At 24.9% G+C, this 17,698-nt stretch overlaps 5 protein-coding genes across 5 annotated transcripts, besides 24 other annotated features; 2 read left to right on the plus strand and 3 right to left on the minus strand.

Moving 5' to 3' along the window:
• Nucleotides 1-13: part of a sequence feature (AT_rich) that runs on past the window's edge.
• Nucleotides 14-76: 63 nt separating this feature from the next.
• Nucleotides 77-109: a sequence feature (AT_rich).
• Nucleotides 110-153: 44 nt separating this feature from the next.
• Nucleotides 154-245: a sequence feature (AT_rich).
• Nucleotides 246-270: 25 nt separating this feature from the next.
• Nucleotides 271-424: a sequence feature (AT_rich).
• Nucleotides 425-715: 291 nt separating this feature from the next.
• Nucleotides 716-762: a microsatellite.
• Nucleotide 763: 1 nt separating this feature from the next.
• Nucleotides 764-830: a sequence feature (AT_rich).
• Nucleotides 831-909: 79 nt separating this feature from the next.
• Nucleotides 910-944: a sequence feature (AT_rich).
• A 473-nt stretch (nucleotides 945-1,417) lies between these two features.
• Nucleotides 1,418-1,490: a sequence feature (AT_rich).
• Nucleotides 1,491-1,626: 136 nt separating this feature from the next.
• Nucleotides 1,627-1,656: a sequence feature (AT_rich).
• Nucleotides 1,657-2,271: 615 nt separating this feature from the next.
• Nucleotides 2,272-2,579: a repeat region.
• A 343-nt stretch (nucleotides 2,580-2,922) lies between these two features.
• Nucleotides 2,923-2,997: a sequence feature (AT_rich).
• Nucleotides 2,998-3,031: 34 nt separating this feature from the next.
• EDI_044520 (uncharacterized protein) lies at nucleotides 3,032-3,961 on the plus strand (the record flags this gene model as incomplete). Its single annotated transcript, XM_001737753.1, has 1 exon — nucleotides 3,032-3,961. One exon carries the CDS (start codon nucleotides 3,032-3,034, stop codon nucleotides 3,959-3,961), a length of 930 nt encoding a protein of 309 aa, XP_001737805.1.
• A 70-nt stretch (nucleotides 3,962-4,031) lies between these two features.
• Nucleotides 4,032-4,169: a sequence feature (AT_rich).
• Nucleotides 4,170-4,423: 254 nt separating this feature from the next.
• On the minus strand, nucleotides 4,424-5,191 carry EDI_044530 (uncharacterized protein; the record flags this gene model as incomplete). The annotated part of the gene is made up of 1 exon (XM_001737754.1): nucleotides 4,424-5,191. The coding sequence occupies one exon, from the start codon at nucleotides 5,189-5,191 to the stop codon at nucleotides 4,424-4,426; it is 768 nt and encodes a 255-aa protein (XP_001737806.1).
• Nucleotides 5,192-5,216: 25 nt separating this feature from the next.
• Nucleotides 5,217-5,261: a sequence feature (AT_rich).
• Nucleotides 5,262-6,169: 908 nt separating this feature from the next.
• Nucleotides 6,170-6,205: a sequence feature (AT_rich).
• EDI_044540 (uncharacterized protein) lies at nucleotides 6,193-11,019 on the minus strand (the record flags this gene model as incomplete). The annotated part of the gene is made up of 1 exon (XM_001737755.1): nucleotides 6,193-11,019. The coding sequence occupies one exon, from the start codon at nucleotides 11,017-11,019 to the stop codon at nucleotides 6,193-6,195; it is 4,827 nt and encodes a 1,608-aa protein (XP_001737807.1).
• Nucleotides 9,591-9,623: a sequence feature (AT_rich).
• A 430-nt stretch (nucleotides 11,020-11,449) lies between the features above and the next one.
• Nucleotides 11,450-11,487: a sequence feature (AT_rich).
• A 184-nt stretch (nucleotides 11,488-11,671) lies between these two features.
• Nucleotides 11,672-11,720: a sequence feature (AT_rich).
• A 78-nt stretch (nucleotides 11,721-11,798) lies between these two features.
• Nucleotides 11,799-11,827: a sequence feature (AT_rich).
• Nucleotides 11,828-11,881: 54 nt separating this feature from the next.
• Nucleotides 11,882-11,920: a sequence feature (AT_rich).
• Nucleotides 11,921-12,688: 768 nt separating this feature from the next.
• Nucleotides 12,689-12,716: a sequence feature (AT_rich).
• Nucleotides 12,717-12,848: 132 nt separating this feature from the next.
• Nucleotides 12,849-12,876: a sequence feature (AT_rich).
• Nucleotides 12,877-13,172: 296 nt separating this feature from the next.
• Nucleotides 13,173-14,921, plus strand: EDI_044550 (uncharacterized protein; the record flags this gene model as incomplete). The annotated part of the gene is made up of 3 exons (XM_001737756.1): nucleotides 13,173-13,289; nucleotides 13,341-13,391; nucleotides 13,497-14,921. The coding sequence occupies 3 exons, from the start codon at nucleotides 13,173-13,175 to the stop codon at nucleotides 14,919-14,921; spliced, it is 1,593 nt and encodes a 530-aa protein (XP_001737808.1).
• Nucleotides 13,408-13,481: a sequence feature (AT_rich).
• Nucleotides 14,922-14,949: 28 nt separating the features above from the next.
• Nucleotides 14,950-15,008: a sequence feature (AT_rich).
• Nucleotides 15,009-15,031: 23 nt separating this feature from the next.
• On the minus strand, nucleotides 15,032-17,629 carry EDI_044560 (AP-1 complex subunit beta-1, putative; the record flags this gene model as incomplete). Its single annotated transcript, XM_001737757.1, has 1 exon — nucleotides 15,032-17,629. One exon carries the CDS (start codon nucleotides 17,627-17,629, stop codon nucleotides 15,032-15,034), a length of 2,598 nt encoding a protein of 865 aa, XP_001737809.1.
• A 5-nt stretch (nucleotides 17,630-17,634) lies between these two features.
• Nucleotides 17,635-17,698: part of a sequence feature (AT_rich) that runs on past the window's edge.

Genomic DNA, 17,698 nt, shown 5'->3' on the forward strand with positions numbered 1-17,698 from the left:
TTAATTAAATAATGTGTTCATTTAAAAAGATGAATGAATAATACATTATATGATGAATGAATTAGATTTAATTAGCATTAATATTTAATATAATATATTGAAATATATTGAGCATTATTAAAAGAGAATAAGATAAATAAAACATTGCAAATGAAAAATAAATAAAGAAATTGATTTAGAATTAATGAATTACTAAATATGTTAATTCTAAATAATAAATTCTTATTTCATTAATATGAATTATTGAATATGAAACGAGATATTAACATCATTAATAAATGAATTGATTATCATTTAAATTAATTTCTTATTTTACATATTATATGTAATAAATATTAAATATAATTAAATTGTTAATATCTATTGTTTTATCATATTTTATAATGATATTTAATATAAATTAGTATTAAATATTATAAAATATGACTCAATTGGTGTGATAATAAGAATTCAATAAAAGTATATTATCTGAATGAATAGAAATTACAAACCAATTAACATCAATAACATCAAAATATGACGATTTGTATTTGTGTTGGTAATACTTTTATTTATCTTGCTTTTGTAATTCATTGTAACACATTGGATGAATTAATTCTCATTATAATAATTTGCTAATATATTACATTTCTAAATAAACAATAGTCACAGTAATGAATATATTTTGTGAAATAATCTGAAATAAAATCATTTGATATCTTATTAATAAATGAATTAATTGTGATTATGATAATAATCAATAACAGTAATAATAATGAATAAGTTTAATTAACATATTGATATTTTATTATTTAATATATTTATCATAATATCATTATTCATTATTATATCTCATATCACATCTTATTCATTCACTTGATTTAGTATTGTTTAATCAATTAAAAAATCAAAACAGAATGAATGTCATTGATTTAATTAATAAAATATAATTTTATCAATTATTTCAAAATGTAAATCATTGTGATTATGAAATAAATCAAATATATTTGAATAATATTGAAATAATGATTATGATTTATTTGATACAATTATCAAATCATCTGTTTTATCCCATTTCAATAAACAATGAAAAAGAACAAACAAAGAGAATCAATAACTAATCATATAAAAAATATCATGAAAACAATAGAATCAAATACTATTCCTACATTAATTAATTTATCATTTAAGCAATATGATATTATCACAATATATAATTAGAATAATATGAGAGTAATTGTTAAATTAAAATCTCCAATAATAATAATAACTAATTAAGATAAAAGAAATTAATTTCTCATTTTCATCAATTAAAACTATCTGAACATAAAATATTTTACTTTGTACTCATAAAATAGATTAAATGAAATAGTATTTGATTAATAAATGTTTTATAATACACATCAATAAATAAACATATAAACTACCTTGAAAAGAGTAAAAAATAAAGAATAAATAAATATAATCATTTCATTTCATTTTTTAATTGAAAAAAGTATTGTAAAATAAATGAATAACAAAGAAAAGAATGTAAATTATATTTTACATCATTTACTAAAAATAAAATCTTTACCGTTTCATTTATTACACTAACTCTGAATAAAATACGTCCTACTTCCAATATAATTTTTTCCCCTATACTAATACAAAAAAATAAAAAATAATTAAAGTTTTTTTCAAACATCATCCTTCTTTCATATACCTCTAATTTCTCATATTGTAACATTTAAGTTAATCTTGTATTTGTTATTAAATGTCAGGTAGTTGTCCAGAATTGTCTAGTCTTATTAGTTATGTGAATTAATTTAAAACTTAAAGAATAATCTCAAGTTTTTCAAATTTATCTAGTAAAGCAGGTAATTAGTGCTAGAATTAACAGTTATGACTTTCAAAGATTGGAGCAAGAACTATGTGACGTATCACCAAAAAAGATTGATATTACAAAACTATAAGAGATTAAATTACTAAAGAAAGTTATAAAACAGAACTACAAATAAATAGAAATTCTGTTGGGTGAGAGGTCATCCCTTCCAATAGAACTTCAATGGGTTAATTTGACAAAACTCAGTGAAAAAAAAAAGCTATTAAGATAAGTGATCTCAAACTTTATTTCTAAAATGAAATAAGGAAAAGAAGCCATGAACTCATCGTGTTCCAATTTCTGGATTTAATGAAATAGATAATAGACATACTTGTTTAGAGCAAATTGTTCAAGACATTCTTAAAAGATAAGAACAGAATATCAACCTAGTCAACAAACAAAAGTTCAAATAAACAATGAAGTCTTGTAACTAGAAGAAATAAAACAAAGAGAGTACTTGGTCTCAAGAAAATTAGAAGGTATTATTTTTAAATCTGATAATAATGATTAAAATGAAAATGAAAGTGATTATAGAGAAAAAAATAATAAATAAAGAACATATAATAATTTTTATTGAAGACACAAAATGGAAATAAATTTGGAGGATGTATAATGCTAAAATTGATTAAGTTGATAATTGTATATAAAGATCCAAAATCATTTGTATTTTCATAGAAACAAAAGGGGGAATAAAGGGAATAATGATTTGATATTAAATGAAATAAATAACATGATTTTGCATTTATCTAGAAAGTATTGTGTTATTTTCTTTTAGTCAAGAACATGTTATTTTAGTTCATAAAGAAGGAATCGAAAGTTCTTGTTGTAATGAGAAATTATTTAAATTAGGTAAAATGGATGATGTCTTATGTTGTGGTACTGGCATGAAAATACTGCTTACTCATAAATGGTTCCTCTGATATATTACAATAAATAAATAATATTTGTACTTTTATTTAGAGTTAAATTGGTTTACATTTCATAATTCTTATAAAAGGGAAGAATATAAAAGATTTTTGATTCATAAAAAAGTTTTGAATAAGTAAAGAATGTTTAAAATCATAGAATATCAAGATAACATCATTTTAATATATTTTTTAATTTTTTCAGTATTTAAAAAATAAAAGTCATTCCTTTTATATTTATAAATTAATTTTCTGCCCTAAATCTTAATTTCTTTATTCAATAGGAATGCCTTTTACTAACCAACTAGCAGAGGCACTAAGAGGTCTTACCGGTAAAAATATTTATTCAGTAGTACCAAATGGAGAATATTGTGAAGAATATCAATTAGAAGACTATTCATTATTATTAATTCAACAAGGCTCATTAAGAGAAATTAAAAATGTAGGACCAGTAACTGTTAAAGTTAAACTTCTTACGGGGGATATTGCTGATATTCATTGTAATGCCAATGAATTAGTTGATATTTTTAAAATGAAGATTCAATTAGTTACTGGGAATGGAGACCTCTCAAAAGGAATTCCAATTGAAAGACAACGCCTCACTTTTAACGGACAAGTACTTGATAGAAAAAGAACTATTAACAGTTATGGAATTACTGATGGAAGTTTAGTTGAATTTATTCTTCGTTTAAGAAGTTCTAAACCTAAAAATTTCATTTTACGTAGTTTAATTGATCCTGGGTATGATTATGACTTCAGAGGAGTAGATGACACTGGACGTTCTATTTTTAGAGGAGGATTAGAATATATCCGACCAGTTGGTTGTATGAGATGTGCTCTTCATGTTCTTGGAATGTTTGATGGTGGGAATAATATTTGGCTTGGATGTTCAAATGTTACTGGAGAATGGGCAGTTTCATTCCATGGTTCTAATTGTTCTAAATTTACTGAAATTGTTCAATGGGGAGATAAATTAGGTGTTTCAAATGTTGGTGGAATGTCAGTATTTTGTACTCCAGATTTTAGAGTTGCATTACAACATTCAGATGTTGTTACTGATCCTCAAACAGGTAAAAAATATAAAGTTATCTTCCAAAATAGAGTTAAACCTTCTTCTATTATTAGAGCATCAAAAGTTGGTGGTCCTAATAATTTCTGGTATATTACAAATCCAAGTGATGTGAGAGCTTATTCTATATGTCTTTTTAGCCAATAATTAGAATATGGATACTGTTTTTAAGTTATTTTTGTAAATAAAGTATTAAATGATAAATGCTCAATGAAGGAATAAATAACTTTTTATATGAGTTTTTTTTACAATAAATATAAAATTAAGATTAACAAGACTATCTTTAAATATATTGTAGTTTAAAGATAAGATATTATTTTATATTACTTTAATGAAAATAATTTTAAAAATTTAAGAACTAACTATAATTTATTCTTATTATTCTATCGTTTAATATTGTGCATACAAAAACTCGATCAGTAAGTAAATAACAAATATTCATTTCTTTTTATTAAATCTTTTTAGTAGTATACTAACTATAAAAAGTCGAGTTGATAGAGTATGAATTAAAATTAATGTCTTTGTACAAGACATATAATTTATGTTTATTCTTGTTTGTTTCGATTGCATTTTTTTATGCAAAAAGAGATATGAGATAAAGAATAATGTCTAAGCACATTCCAAAATTACTACTCTCTCAACTTTAAAAGATGAAATGAAACTTGATTGTTTTGAGAAAGTTATTCCAGAGAAATCTGAGAGTATTTCTGGGTAGATGGTACTTGTACCATTTGGAGTTGCTTGAATCCAACAGTCATAACAACCAAACCATCGAGTTGAGTGTTTTGAATAAACCAAGATTGCATCGTCTGGACAAATTGATTGTTTTGATCTATACCAATGTTGAATTTCATCTTCAGTGATTTTCATTAAAAAGAAAGAAAGGTCAGATGAATAAGAATTAAAAGATTTTATTTCTGTTGAAGACCATAATCCAATAACCATTGACCTTGAAAAACAAAGAAAAAGAAGGTTTGGTTTATTGAGTATACACGAGTTAAATAATGACCTATTCCATCCGACTTTATTTGTATCAAATAAAATAGAAAACTGTGTTGTTTTAGTCCATAAAAATATTGTTGGTTGATATTTTTTAAAGAGACCAAGATCATTTTTAGGTAAGAACTCTTCATATTGGTACTCCTTTTTATGAACTTCTAATTCTCTCACTATAACAACTTCCTTAATATTCTCTTGTTCTTTTGTTCCTTGGTTTTTTGTTTCGTTAAAAACTTTTTTTAATTCTTTTTTCTTATACTGAACTAGTTCAATGGCATTGTTTAATAGAGTTAGTGTCTTTTCACAGTCTTCTTCGTTCCTTAATTGGTTGAGAGAGATTGTAATTACAACAGAATCACTGGAAATGGATTGGCTCATTAAAATTGTTTCTTATTCTTCTCAGTTAATTTTTATTTTTTTATTTTTAATTTTTTTATTATCAATAAATGGTATTTACTGTTTTTTTCCTTTAGAAAAAATTCCCTTCATGCCAATAACTTTCAAAAGAGATTCAAAATTATTGATAAAGAACACAACAAAACAAAGAAAAGACATTAGAATAGTTTGGTAATACTATTGTTTTTTCTTGTGGTGCTACTTGTGAATTGAGCAAGATGGTTTTTCATTTTAATAAGAATGTTGTATATATTTAAAATCATTATTTTGAATAAAAAGTAGAGTACATCCATTATGGATTTGAGTCATATCTTAGAAGTTCTATCAAAAACAAAAATAAAAGAAGGTTATCAAGTATTCCAGTTTTTGAGTTAAATTGAAAATGAAAATCCCTTTATATTTAAAATTATACTAAAACAACCAAGAAAGAAGATAGTTATAACTTTTTTCTATTGACAATCAAATAGTTTCTTCTAGGTATTTCTTTAAACTTCTTTTAAAGAACCTTTCTTAAAAAAACAAACGATATATTATAAAATGAAGATATTTAAAGTATGAGTTTATCTTAAGAAAGTAATAATAAAGAAACAGTGACAAATAAGTAGATTTGGTGATATTTTACATAATTTAATATGACAAAACAAGTTAAATTAATAATGAACATTGTCAATAAGAAATTTGTCCAGATAAGTCAATTACAGAATTCTTTTTCAAGACTTAATTTGTATATTATTTTTCCTATATTCTAATAAGAGTTAGTAAAACTAATATTATAACATTTTATTTATGATTCCATTGAATTAACAGATAAAAAGGCTAAGTCTTGACTCAATATAAGGATTGTTAATAATTTGTAGAATAAACATAAAAAAGTATAATAATAATAATTTCATTATGTTAAGATAGTAAAATACAAAAGTAACAAAATTTACTTTGTATATAATCAATTAAATACTTGAGATTATAAAAAAAGAATAAAGTATTTATTTTAAATAACCACTACTTTTACCATTTGGATCAGGTAATGGAATAAATCTTGGATTTACTCCAGCAATCAAAATATCTTGAACTCTACTTCCACCATCAATTCCTGCACGACTTAGTGTTGCTTCTTTACGTCCTTTAAGTTCTTGTTGATTTTTATTCTCTTTATCATTTTCAAGAACTTTAAGCTTCTCTTTTGTTACATTGGTTTCATAAGTTAATGACCTCACCATAGATTTTACATTCAATAAATCTTTTTCATACTGTTCTTTTAATTTATTAATTTCATTTAATGCAATAGTAATTTCTGCTTTAGAAGAAATATTATTCCGTGTTTTTATTTGTTGAAAAACAGGTTGTGGTGACTCTAGCTGTAGTTCAGTTAATTTTTCCGTTTGGTCAGCTTCTACTGTTTCTTCTTTTTGTTCAAGGTCTATTTGTAGTTCTTCAGTAACTTTTATTGGTTCTTCTTTTTCTTCTTGGGATTTACTTTCTTGGTTTTCATTTTCCAATTCAATCTCTAAATTATATGTAGTTGATGAGTTCTTTTTATTATTTTCTTCTTTATTATTTCCGTTATTAGATTTATAACAATAATCTTTCATTTTTTGTTCTTTTATTTCAATTTCATTTTTAAATTCCTGTTTTTGTTTTTCACTCATTTGATTAGTTCTATATAATTGATATCTTTCTAAGAATTTGTCTTCACTTATTTTATTCAATGTGTCAAAGTTTCCATTAACAGTAATACTCGAATCAGGATATAACCATTCGTCTGGTGTCATATATTTAACCGAAATATCGTCTTCTTCTGAAGGAGATTTTTGGACTGTAAACATTTCTTCAATAAACTTCTTTTGTTCTGATTCTCTTCTTTTTTCTTTATAATAATTTAAAATATGGAAAGCCAGCATCAGAACAAATATGATTAATACAATAGCAAATATTAAAAATGATAGTAAATAAACTATCCACTGTTTTTTTGAATAAAAAATACAAGCTGTCTTCTCTTCATTCAATTCTTCATCATCGTTACACTGAATACATTTATTTAATTCAACATACCCATTTTCACATTCAATACATTCACTATTATTAAAATAATATCCATCCTCACAATCACTTGAATTAGTTTTATTCTTAACACATGTAATATGATCCATTGTAACCATCCCTTTATCACATTCAATACATTCATCTGCACCTTCACTACTCCAAGTATTTTGAATGCATGGAACACATCCTATTGTACTATTTTTATAATACCCAGACTTACATGAATAACATCCAGAAGAACTAATGTATGACCACATACCATTTCCACAAACAGGACATGATGAAGATGATAAAATACTATAAGTCCCTTCTGGACATGGGATACAATTATATTTATCAGAGTATGTACCTGGAGGGCATCTATAACATTCATCTTCAATTTGATATTCACCTTCTTTGCATTCAATACAACTAAGAATATATGAAGATCCTGATGGACATTTTGTGATTGAAATATTATAAGAATTACTATCCAATTCACGTGATAATGCTAATCTATCAACGCCACTTACTTCTGAAGATGGTTTATCAGGGAATGGTTGATTATCACAAGAGATAAGATAGAATGAATCCCCAACAAGAGGTAATTTATTTGGTGTAACACTTATAAAATATGGAATTGTTTTTGTTGGATTAGTCAAATGAAGGTGATGTACTGGTTTAGGAAAATTAATGATACATTTCTTTACACTTGATATTGTAAAATTTAAAGTCGCATTAGTATCAACAGAATATGTCCCTTCACATAAAAATGATGAAGTACTAACATCTCCTTTCATATTTGTAATAGATCCAGTTAATAGATGAATATTATTCAGTTCACTAATACAAGAAACTGACATTGAAGAAGAACTTGTAATGGATGTTAGTGGTGCTGTAACATTTACAAAAGTAGCAATTCCATCATTTATGATAGTTGTTCTGATTATTTTAGTATTTTGAGCAATAAGTTCTTTTTTATTATCAAGAATAACAGAAATTTGACAATTTTCTGAAATTAACATTGTTCCTTTATTAATTATTTTAAATGAAAAAGAGTCAATAGAACCTTCACATTCTAATAATGATTCAGAAGTAATTTCATATTTTTTTGGTGAATGAATATTTATTAATTTAACAGGTTTCTTGAATGTAAAAGTACCTTCAATTCTAGACGTTATAGAAATAGGTACATTAATAATACTAAAACCATTTAAAAAATAATTAATTTCAACTATATTTGTTTCTCCAGATTCCTCTATTTCAGTTTCATATAGTTGTAATGTCCCAATACGTATTTTTCCATTAATTGAAATGTTTGATGATATCGAATATAACGAATTAAAAATACTACTTGTAATTTGGACGTTTGCTTTATTTATATTAAGAGTATCAATAAAACAATCTGTTATTTCAGCAGAAGAACGAACATTATGAATATCTATTGAATAAACAGATGTTAGAATTGCTTCAAATGAGTTAAGAGTAACCAAATCTCCAAAAATTTTACCACTCCCAACGAGTAAATGATTTTCTATGAATCCTGAAGTCTTTTTAATCGTAAGTCCATTTTCTATTTTTAATTCTTTAATTGTTATGTTGTGTCTGTTCTGATTTAATTGTCCATTCTCATTAAAAGTCACTTTATTTAATATTATATCATCTTTTGTGATATTTAAAATTGTTGTTTTTATAGTATTTTCAGAGAGGCTATTAACTACTGCTTGTTCACAGATAATCTCTCCATTTCCTAACATTTGAGAATTCTCTGAACATGAAATAAATTCTGAAACATTCAATGTTCCATAATTCTTCAACAGTCCATTGTTTGTAATTGTTTTTGACATTAAAGTAGTTCCATATCCAATGTATGAATCTCCAGTAAGTATTAAGTCAACATTTAATTCATTGTCTATAGTTGATAATCTAGTGATGCATGGAATGATAAATGAAGATTCAATAGAATTCAATCTGGTAGCAGTATATTTTGATAAACACGATGACAATTTCATTATAAATCGGTTCATTAAAACATCATCAAAAATGAAGGAATTTGTTGTACAACTTCCTGTTATTGTTGTTGAAAATAATTCTAGTGTTGATGTAATAGTAGAGTTTTCAATTATAAGACTTGAAGAAGAAATACTGAGAAATACAAACGAAGAGCCATGAATAACTGGTGTCCCCGATATTACAGTAATTTTTGTTGTAAATTGACAATCAACAATCTCATCTAATATGATATTATTATTGATATTTTGTATTGAAAATGTGGATTTAATACCTTTTAAAGTTTCTATATTTCCATACGATGTCACAGAAGAATTTATTGCTACAAGATTCTTAATAATTGATTCACAAGTTAATATATTATTTTTAATAGTTAAATATAAATCTGTCGTAGATTGCAAAACACTTTTAATTATTGTCTCTGAGTTAGAAAAAATATTAACAATAGAACACCCAGAAAAAGATAATAATATTTGACCTTCTTTAAAAATCAAATCGCTAACAGATGAAGCAGTAGAAACAAATGAACATGTAGAAGAGCAAACTAAAATACTATGACAATCAATAGATTTTGAAACAGTTAAATCCGATGGTAAGATCCACTCATCAGTATATCCAATGATATTTTGTGCTCTAAGTGTTTTAATAGAGCATTCTTTATTATATATATGAAGAGAAGTTACTGATATAAATTCTAAAATACATCCTTTATGACATTCTAAATTATTGATTGTAGTAGAGATGTAATTAAATGTTGAGGTACATTTTACATAGTCAATAACACATGACTTTGTAGTCAAATCAGTTCCATTGTAGAATATTTGATTGATTGTTGTTAATTCCATACTTAGAATACCAAAGAAGAGTGAATGATCATCCATTACAATCTGAGCATTTGATATTTTTGTGAAACGTCCTATTTGAGAATTAACTATATTCCAATTACCCTTAATTTCTACATTCTGAGAAGAAATGATAGAATCTTTTATTTCATTTTTTTGAGTTCGAGTAGTCTGTAAGAGAAATAAAGAAGTACACTCCAAATTCCAAGAATTTAATGAAGTGTCAACAACTTCTACATTTGTAAATTTACTGTTAGTTATTGTGACACTTTCTCCTTTTATAGATAATTCTTTTCCAGTACAATTGTTAATGGTTGACTTCACTGTAATTTCCATATTAGTTAAAATTCTTGTATCTTTAAGATTAACTACTATTGGAAGTAATTTTGTTTCAAATGAGATACTACCTCCAAAACAATTAAAATAGTTAGATTCATAAATCGGTTTGGAATAAATGATATCACCATAACTCTCAACGTCCATAGTAAAAATACTATAATCACCAGATTCAAAATTTCCTAATTCCAATGTTCCATAGTTAACAACCACAAGAGATTCTGTTGCTTGAACGAGAAGATACCCATTATTTGTAACTGTTCCTTTAAGAGATCTCATCTTTACAATTCCTGAGCAAGACCCAGTGATTGTAGTTAATCCTCTAACAATAAATGTTTTATTGTTTATATCTTCAATGTCATTCACTATAAGTACTCCAACTGAAAGGTCAATATCAGCAGACACTATAATTTTATTTACCCTTAAAGAAGAAACACTAAAGAAACCGTCTATTGGAAGAATTAAATCATCTGAAGTTGTGAAATCACCAGAGTGTTGAGGATTCCAATTATTCATTTCAAGGAAATTAGAGTTTGTTCCAACCATAGTATATTGTTCAGCAAAAGCAATACAAGAGAAACAAATAATCAAATAAATGATCATTAAATGTAGTTCTAAGATTCTGTCTTATTTAAATATGGTAAATAAGGTATCTACACTTAAAAAAGAAATAGAAAACTGTTTTACTCATGTTATCTGAACAAAATAAAATTTCTGAAAATAGTTATTCTTATTATTCTCAAAAGAACAAAGATTCCCTTTTCTACCCAAGGAAACAACCCCCAAAAAGAAGTAATAAAAAAATCCCCCTTTCTTAATTAAGAATCAAAGATAATTATAGAATTTTAAAAAGAAACTTCTTATGGTGTAAGTTTTACAGAACTATTGAATTTATACTTCTATATAATTAAAAAATCATTCTACAAAGAAACTTTCAAATACTTAATTATGTATTAGGGATCAAAAATTATTCCTTCACCATATTATCTCTTTTTCATAGAAAAGAGTTACTCTTTTATTTTAGAACAAGAACAAAAATAATTAAAAAAAATATAAATAAAAGAATAATTTGTTTGGTTGTAAATGTTTTGTCTATATTATTTCTCTTACCAATAATAATCGCATAATATTTATAGTAAAAGTTTATCTCTTTATTATATTACCTATTCAAAGTTAGATAAAATATCAATCAAAATAATGAAAAAGTATATATTTGATTCATTCACTCCTTCTTTTATTTTATTTGATACGTTACTTAAAAATATATCAAATACAATTTTTAAAGATTGTAAAATATTAATTAACATAAAGTATCAACAATGACCTTTTTGACTTATATAAAATTTTTCTTATCTACTCTAATATAGTGTTATTCACTAATCTTATTATTATTATTAACTATTATAATTATCTTGTTTGTGTCTCTTATTAAAAGAAACTAACTGTTATTTCAGCAATGAAGGAGAATAAAAATATTATTATAAATATATAATACTAATTATTTGTAAACTACATTACAAAACATAAAATACTGTCAATAAATCTTTTGAATAATGAAAATCTTATTATTTTAAAAATAACTTTTATACACAATTAGCTCGTTTTTTTTTACATCTTATACTCATCTTAAAATACTAGGACTAAAAACTTCTCAACCAATACACACTATCAATTAGTATAAAAACAAAGAAAAACTATTTGTTATTAAAACGTTTGTTATTTATTTAAATATTCCTAATAATAATTATCGTCCTTTATTTGAAAAATTAGTGTGTTACAATAAACTAACTATTTAGTTGTTTAATAAAATACCATTACTATCAAAACCAACTCTATTAAGAAAATTTATGTTAATAACAGTTGTGTAAACAAGACCAAATAAAAATTCAGTAAATTACTATGTCCTAAATTATCATTTTTTTTTTGTTACACTTATCTTTTGTAATGACTCTTTTTTACTTTTCTTATTAAATACTCTTCCTAGCTTAAACATGATAGAGTCTAACCTCTTTTTTTTAATACCAACCCTTTTTATCTTTGAAATAATTTACTGTTTTTGTAAATATTAACTGTTACATTTTTTATTTATATGAGGTTTTGGTATGTCTTTTTAATAACACACTTGGAATTAGTATAGTTATGAATGTAAATTTTTTTTCTTGCTATCATAGAAATAAAACGTTCCTTCAAAAAAGTTTTAGGAGTTTCGTTTATGTCAAGATTGATTTTTAATTCTAATAGTAGAAATAAGCGTTATAATTCAATGAAACAGATTAATTATAATAAATACTATTTATTTTCTTTCAGTTTATATATACAACAAATCTAGACAGTGTAAAAATTAGTACTTCTATTTTTGTAGTTGAACTTGTATTTGGGTTTTGCTCACAAATCATAAATACTTGAGAAGGTGTGTTGACAACAATGTCAGCATATAAATAGATTTATTATTTTTATTTTCATTTCAATCCGTTCGTCATAGTTTAACTAACCCTTGAAAATTCAAAAGATGATTGACCTCTATTTTTTAACGAATTAAGAAACTTCACCAGTGGATCTATCTCAGAATAGTAAGATTTTTGAAAACATACAAGAAACTTAATGAATATTTTTTTTGGTGAAAAATCAATATCAAAAATAATTGAAAAATAGAAAGATTGAATGCAGAAGTTTCTTTTTTTTTAATAATACAAGATAATTTGATTATGGAAATAATAAAAAGGAGAAATTAATGAACTGACATTCTTTAATTCTAAATGAGTACACATAAAACAGAAGGATGGATAGACATCCGAGGTGGAAAATATAAAAACTATAAAAAACTCTTTATGGTTGTAAGACCAGTAGAATTAGTATTCTTCAAAGAAAAAGATGTTTGTTTTTAACTAGTGTACAACAATTTTACAGAGTATCTCATTACATAGTTGAAAGAAAAAAAGTTAAGTATCTTTCTTGATAATGCAATTTTGAAACGAGTTTGTTATTCTTATCTTTTTTATATTTAAAGAATCAATCAAATATTAATTAAAAAGAATTTGATTGAATATATATTTATAATAATAATTCAAATAACAATATAGATGATTTCTACTGAAGAACTTGGTCCTACTAAACCAGATTTAACATTTGAAATACTTTCTGGAGATGATTATTATCAATTAGAATGTTCTTCACTTGATGATTTTAATGAATGGACTGTTACTTTAGCTCCTTTGACACAGTCAATAGGATATTTTGGCTATTCTATTGATGTAGCAATAGAAAAAGGTGGTTGGTATGTTCCATTACCATTATACAGATTAATACCCTTTTTAGAAGAATCCAATTATTATATCACTCCTAAAATTATGTTACAACAAGTTGCACCCCTTGACTTGTGTCGATATATTTCTATTCTTGACTCTGGAAATGACATTGCTACTACTTCTATTTATCCTAAACTTGCCTTTGAAATTATAAAAACATATTTGAAACGATTGGCTGAACCAATATTAGGTATATATTATTTTGATATAAAAAAAGGATTAGCAACAGAAGATCTTGTCAATAAAGTAAATAACATTAAAAAGATTATTTCATTATCTAATGATGAAGAACAACATACTTTATATTTTGTTCTTAGACATCTTCATAATATTTATTCAAATAATGATTTTAATGAATCAACTATTTCACAAATTGCTACTACTTTTGGTCCTTGTATTATTTACAATAATGCTGATTTCAGTTATCAATCAGTTATTAAAGACCTTATTGATATCATGCTTGAACAATATGATTATATTTGCGAAGATTTGAATAAAAAAGGAGAACAACTTCCTTCAATCCCTAATTATCCTTCAGTTATATCAAATGAAAATACTCTTTATAATGAACAACTTCAACAAGCAATAGTTAAATTCTTGAAACAACATTTTGATAAAGAAAATTCACCTTATTCTTTAGAATCTAAAGTTGAAGTTAAAGAATTATTCCGATCTAGAAAACAAAAGTCTTCATTTAAAATAGATCCTTCTTCTATTCTTGAATTCCATAATCAAGCTCTAAATGGAAGAAAAACTGATAGTCCTTTATCTTTTAACAATGACAGACTCTATAAAGAACAATTCCAAAGAAAAAGTGCTCAGTTACAATTACAAGGAGTTCCAAGACAAAGCAAGTTCAATATAGGTAATGCCAGATTAACTACTCATCTTAATCATTCTCAATTCACAAAATTAAATCAAGAAGTGTCTGGAACCCGTTCAGAATTAAGTACACCTCCTTTGGTTGTTGATGAGTCAAATGAGAAATCTCGTGCTGAATCATTACCATCTGATGCAAGGAAAGAAAAGTCTCTTTTATATAGCTGTGTTACTCCTCGTACAAATAAAAAAAGAACAATGTTTTTAGGAGAACGAAATAATTCAGAAAGAACACAAGAACATATAGAACCTGAACTCCAAGGAATAGAATTAGAACTTACTAAATCTAGTGATAGTGTTGATAATGTTGTTAAATGTTAACAAATTTGTTAATTCATTTTTTTTCATCTTTTTTTTTTAATTTTATTTTGTGATGAAGAAATAATTTAATTATCATATTAAATTTAAGAAATCAACTCTTAAAGATTCAATTAATTAAAAAGCCCATCTAAGAATTTGAAAATAAAGGATAAATATTGTTTATCTATGCATTTAGCAAGGATTTTATATCCTTTAGAAGTAGAAGTAATTTCAAGCATAACATCGATGTTATTAAGGAATTTAATTGTGTACATTAATAATTCTTTGTCATTAACTTTTTTTGAAGCTACTAAAATGAAAGTAGATAATTTTTGAAGTTTAAGTTGAAGTCCAGAGCCTTTATATTCTTTAGACATAGTATTTGGAAGAGAATTCCATAAATTAGCACAATTAGCAATATCAAGTTGAGATTGTTCTTTCATTAATAAACTGATTGGCATTTCAAGGATATAGAAATAGATTTGTTGAGTAGAATTAGCAATAGCAACTTCTAAACGAGAAGAGACAGGAGTTGTAATTTCAGGAGGAATAAGTCCAACGGGAAGTAAAGCACCCCAACGTTTGTTTGGAGGAATAGCATCAATATTTAATTGACCAGGAACTAAACCAAAAACATTTTTATTAAATTGCATTTGGAAATTAGTCATTGTTAAAGGACTATTATTTGTAATTTCTAATTGTAAGAATAAACTACCAGCTTCATGAATTAATGAAGCATCAACTTTCATATCAGTTGGTGTTTTTGGTAATGCTGTTAAACGATTAATTGGAAGAGTTTGTTTTCCAATTGAGAAAATATCTTTCATTGAATCATTTTTCTTTGAAGAATCATCATCAAAATCTAAAACATTTTTAGAAGTAGTTCCAATAAGATTAGAACTTCCACCATCAAAACAAAGAAGATCACTCATTTCACTTCCACCTTCTTCTTCATCTAATTTAGCACTTACTCCAAGTTTTTTTAATTTTACTACAAAAGATGCAGGAACTTTTTGATAAACAGAAGATAATTCACCTAATTCTGAAAGAAGAGAATTAAGAATTTGAGGATGAAGTTGTTGAGTTTGAAATGTAATAATATCATGTTCTTTTAACATAATATCATATGTTTGTTGTGGATGATTAAATAAAATTCTCCAATAAATATGTGCACGATCTCTAATATCAAATGATGGTGAATTAGATGCTTCACTTAATGCTTTTTGTACTAAATCTTGTGAATCTGGTTGTTGAATAAATAATTTAACAGATGCAGTAAGAAGAGCTAATTGAACATTAAGTGGTTCATCAGCAAATGAATTCATAAATTCATTAAGAAGATCAAATGAATTAGTAATAAGTTGATTATATTCTCCAATAATCCAAATCATACTAGCTTTAGCATTTGGATCATCTAATGTATTTAAATTATCACATAATTTTGCAATTACAGGAAGATATTTTTTTGGATATTTTCTAAATAAATCTTTCATTACAATACATGCTTCTTGTACAATATAATTTTGTCCTAATTCAATTAATTCAACTAATTGTTTAACACATCTATCTGCAACTTTTTCTAATTTTAATGCACATTTTCCAAATGCTTGAATTGATTTTCTAACAAATTCAATATCAGCTGAAAGAGCATATTCTTTTAATTCTATAAGAATATCCATTACATTACTTTCATTAACTAACATTAACATAATTTCTAATTTTTCTATTTTAATATAAATTGGTTCATCATATGAACAATAAAATGTTCTTAATTGATTAATAAATAAATGTGGATATTTTTGTATTATTAAATTAATACATCTAAGAGTAATATATTGAATTTCATAATCATGTTTAGAACTATTACTTAATATTATACTAACTAATGGTGCAGATAATCTTTTACAATAAATATTAGCAATTTGTGGTGAAATTATTTCTAAATGTTTTATTATAATTTTTGCTGCTGCCATAACAACTGTTGGATTATTATGTGTAAGTTTATTAATTACTCTTTCACAAATATTTTCTGCTTCTTTTGATTCTTTTGGAGTATATGTAGCAATAGCATTCATAATATAAATTTGTCCCCATTCATTACTTCCATCTAATGCACTTAATAATGGTCTAACCATTTTTTCTTCAATAATCCATTCTTTTCCTTCACTATTCCCAATTTCATATAATACTGCAATAACATTAGAAACAACCATTTGATTATCATCTAATAGCATATCTCTTAATGTATTAATAAATCCATGTTCTTTAATATTATTTGGTTCCATACAATATAATTTTAAAACACAAAGTACTGCTGTTTTTCTAACATATGGATCTTTATCTTTTAAACATTTTCCAAGTGGTTCAATAAAATATTCAAATACATTTTGTACTCTAATACATCCCATAGTTCTAATTGCTAATGCTCTAATTAATGGATTAGGATCACTTGAATCTTTAACAAATGAATTAACAACTAAAATAGCACGTTCTGGTTGACTTCTAGAATAATTCATTAAATATAAATAAACTAATTTCTTAAGTTCTAATTTATTTGTTTGCATACATTTTAAAACATCAATAAAAAGCATAGAAACATCTTTTCCTTCTGTCATTGCTGCAACAATTCTTTTAACTGCTTCTGTTCTAATATCATCTTTACTACTATTTAATTTTTCTCTAAGGTCTTGAATTTCTCCTCTATGACTTGAAACAAAATACTTTGACATTCTAGAAATTTTAATTATTTTAAGTTTTTCTATAAAACTTTTTTTTATTTTCTTATAATTAATTAAAAG

Source organism: Entamoeba dispar, genomic scaffold, assembly GCF_000209125.1.
Source record: "Entamoeba dispar SAW760 scf_1105229460813 genomic scaffold, whole genome shotgun sequence".
Lineage (NCBI taxonomy): Eukaryota > Evosea > Mastigamoebida > Endamoebidae > Entamoeba > Entamoeba dispar.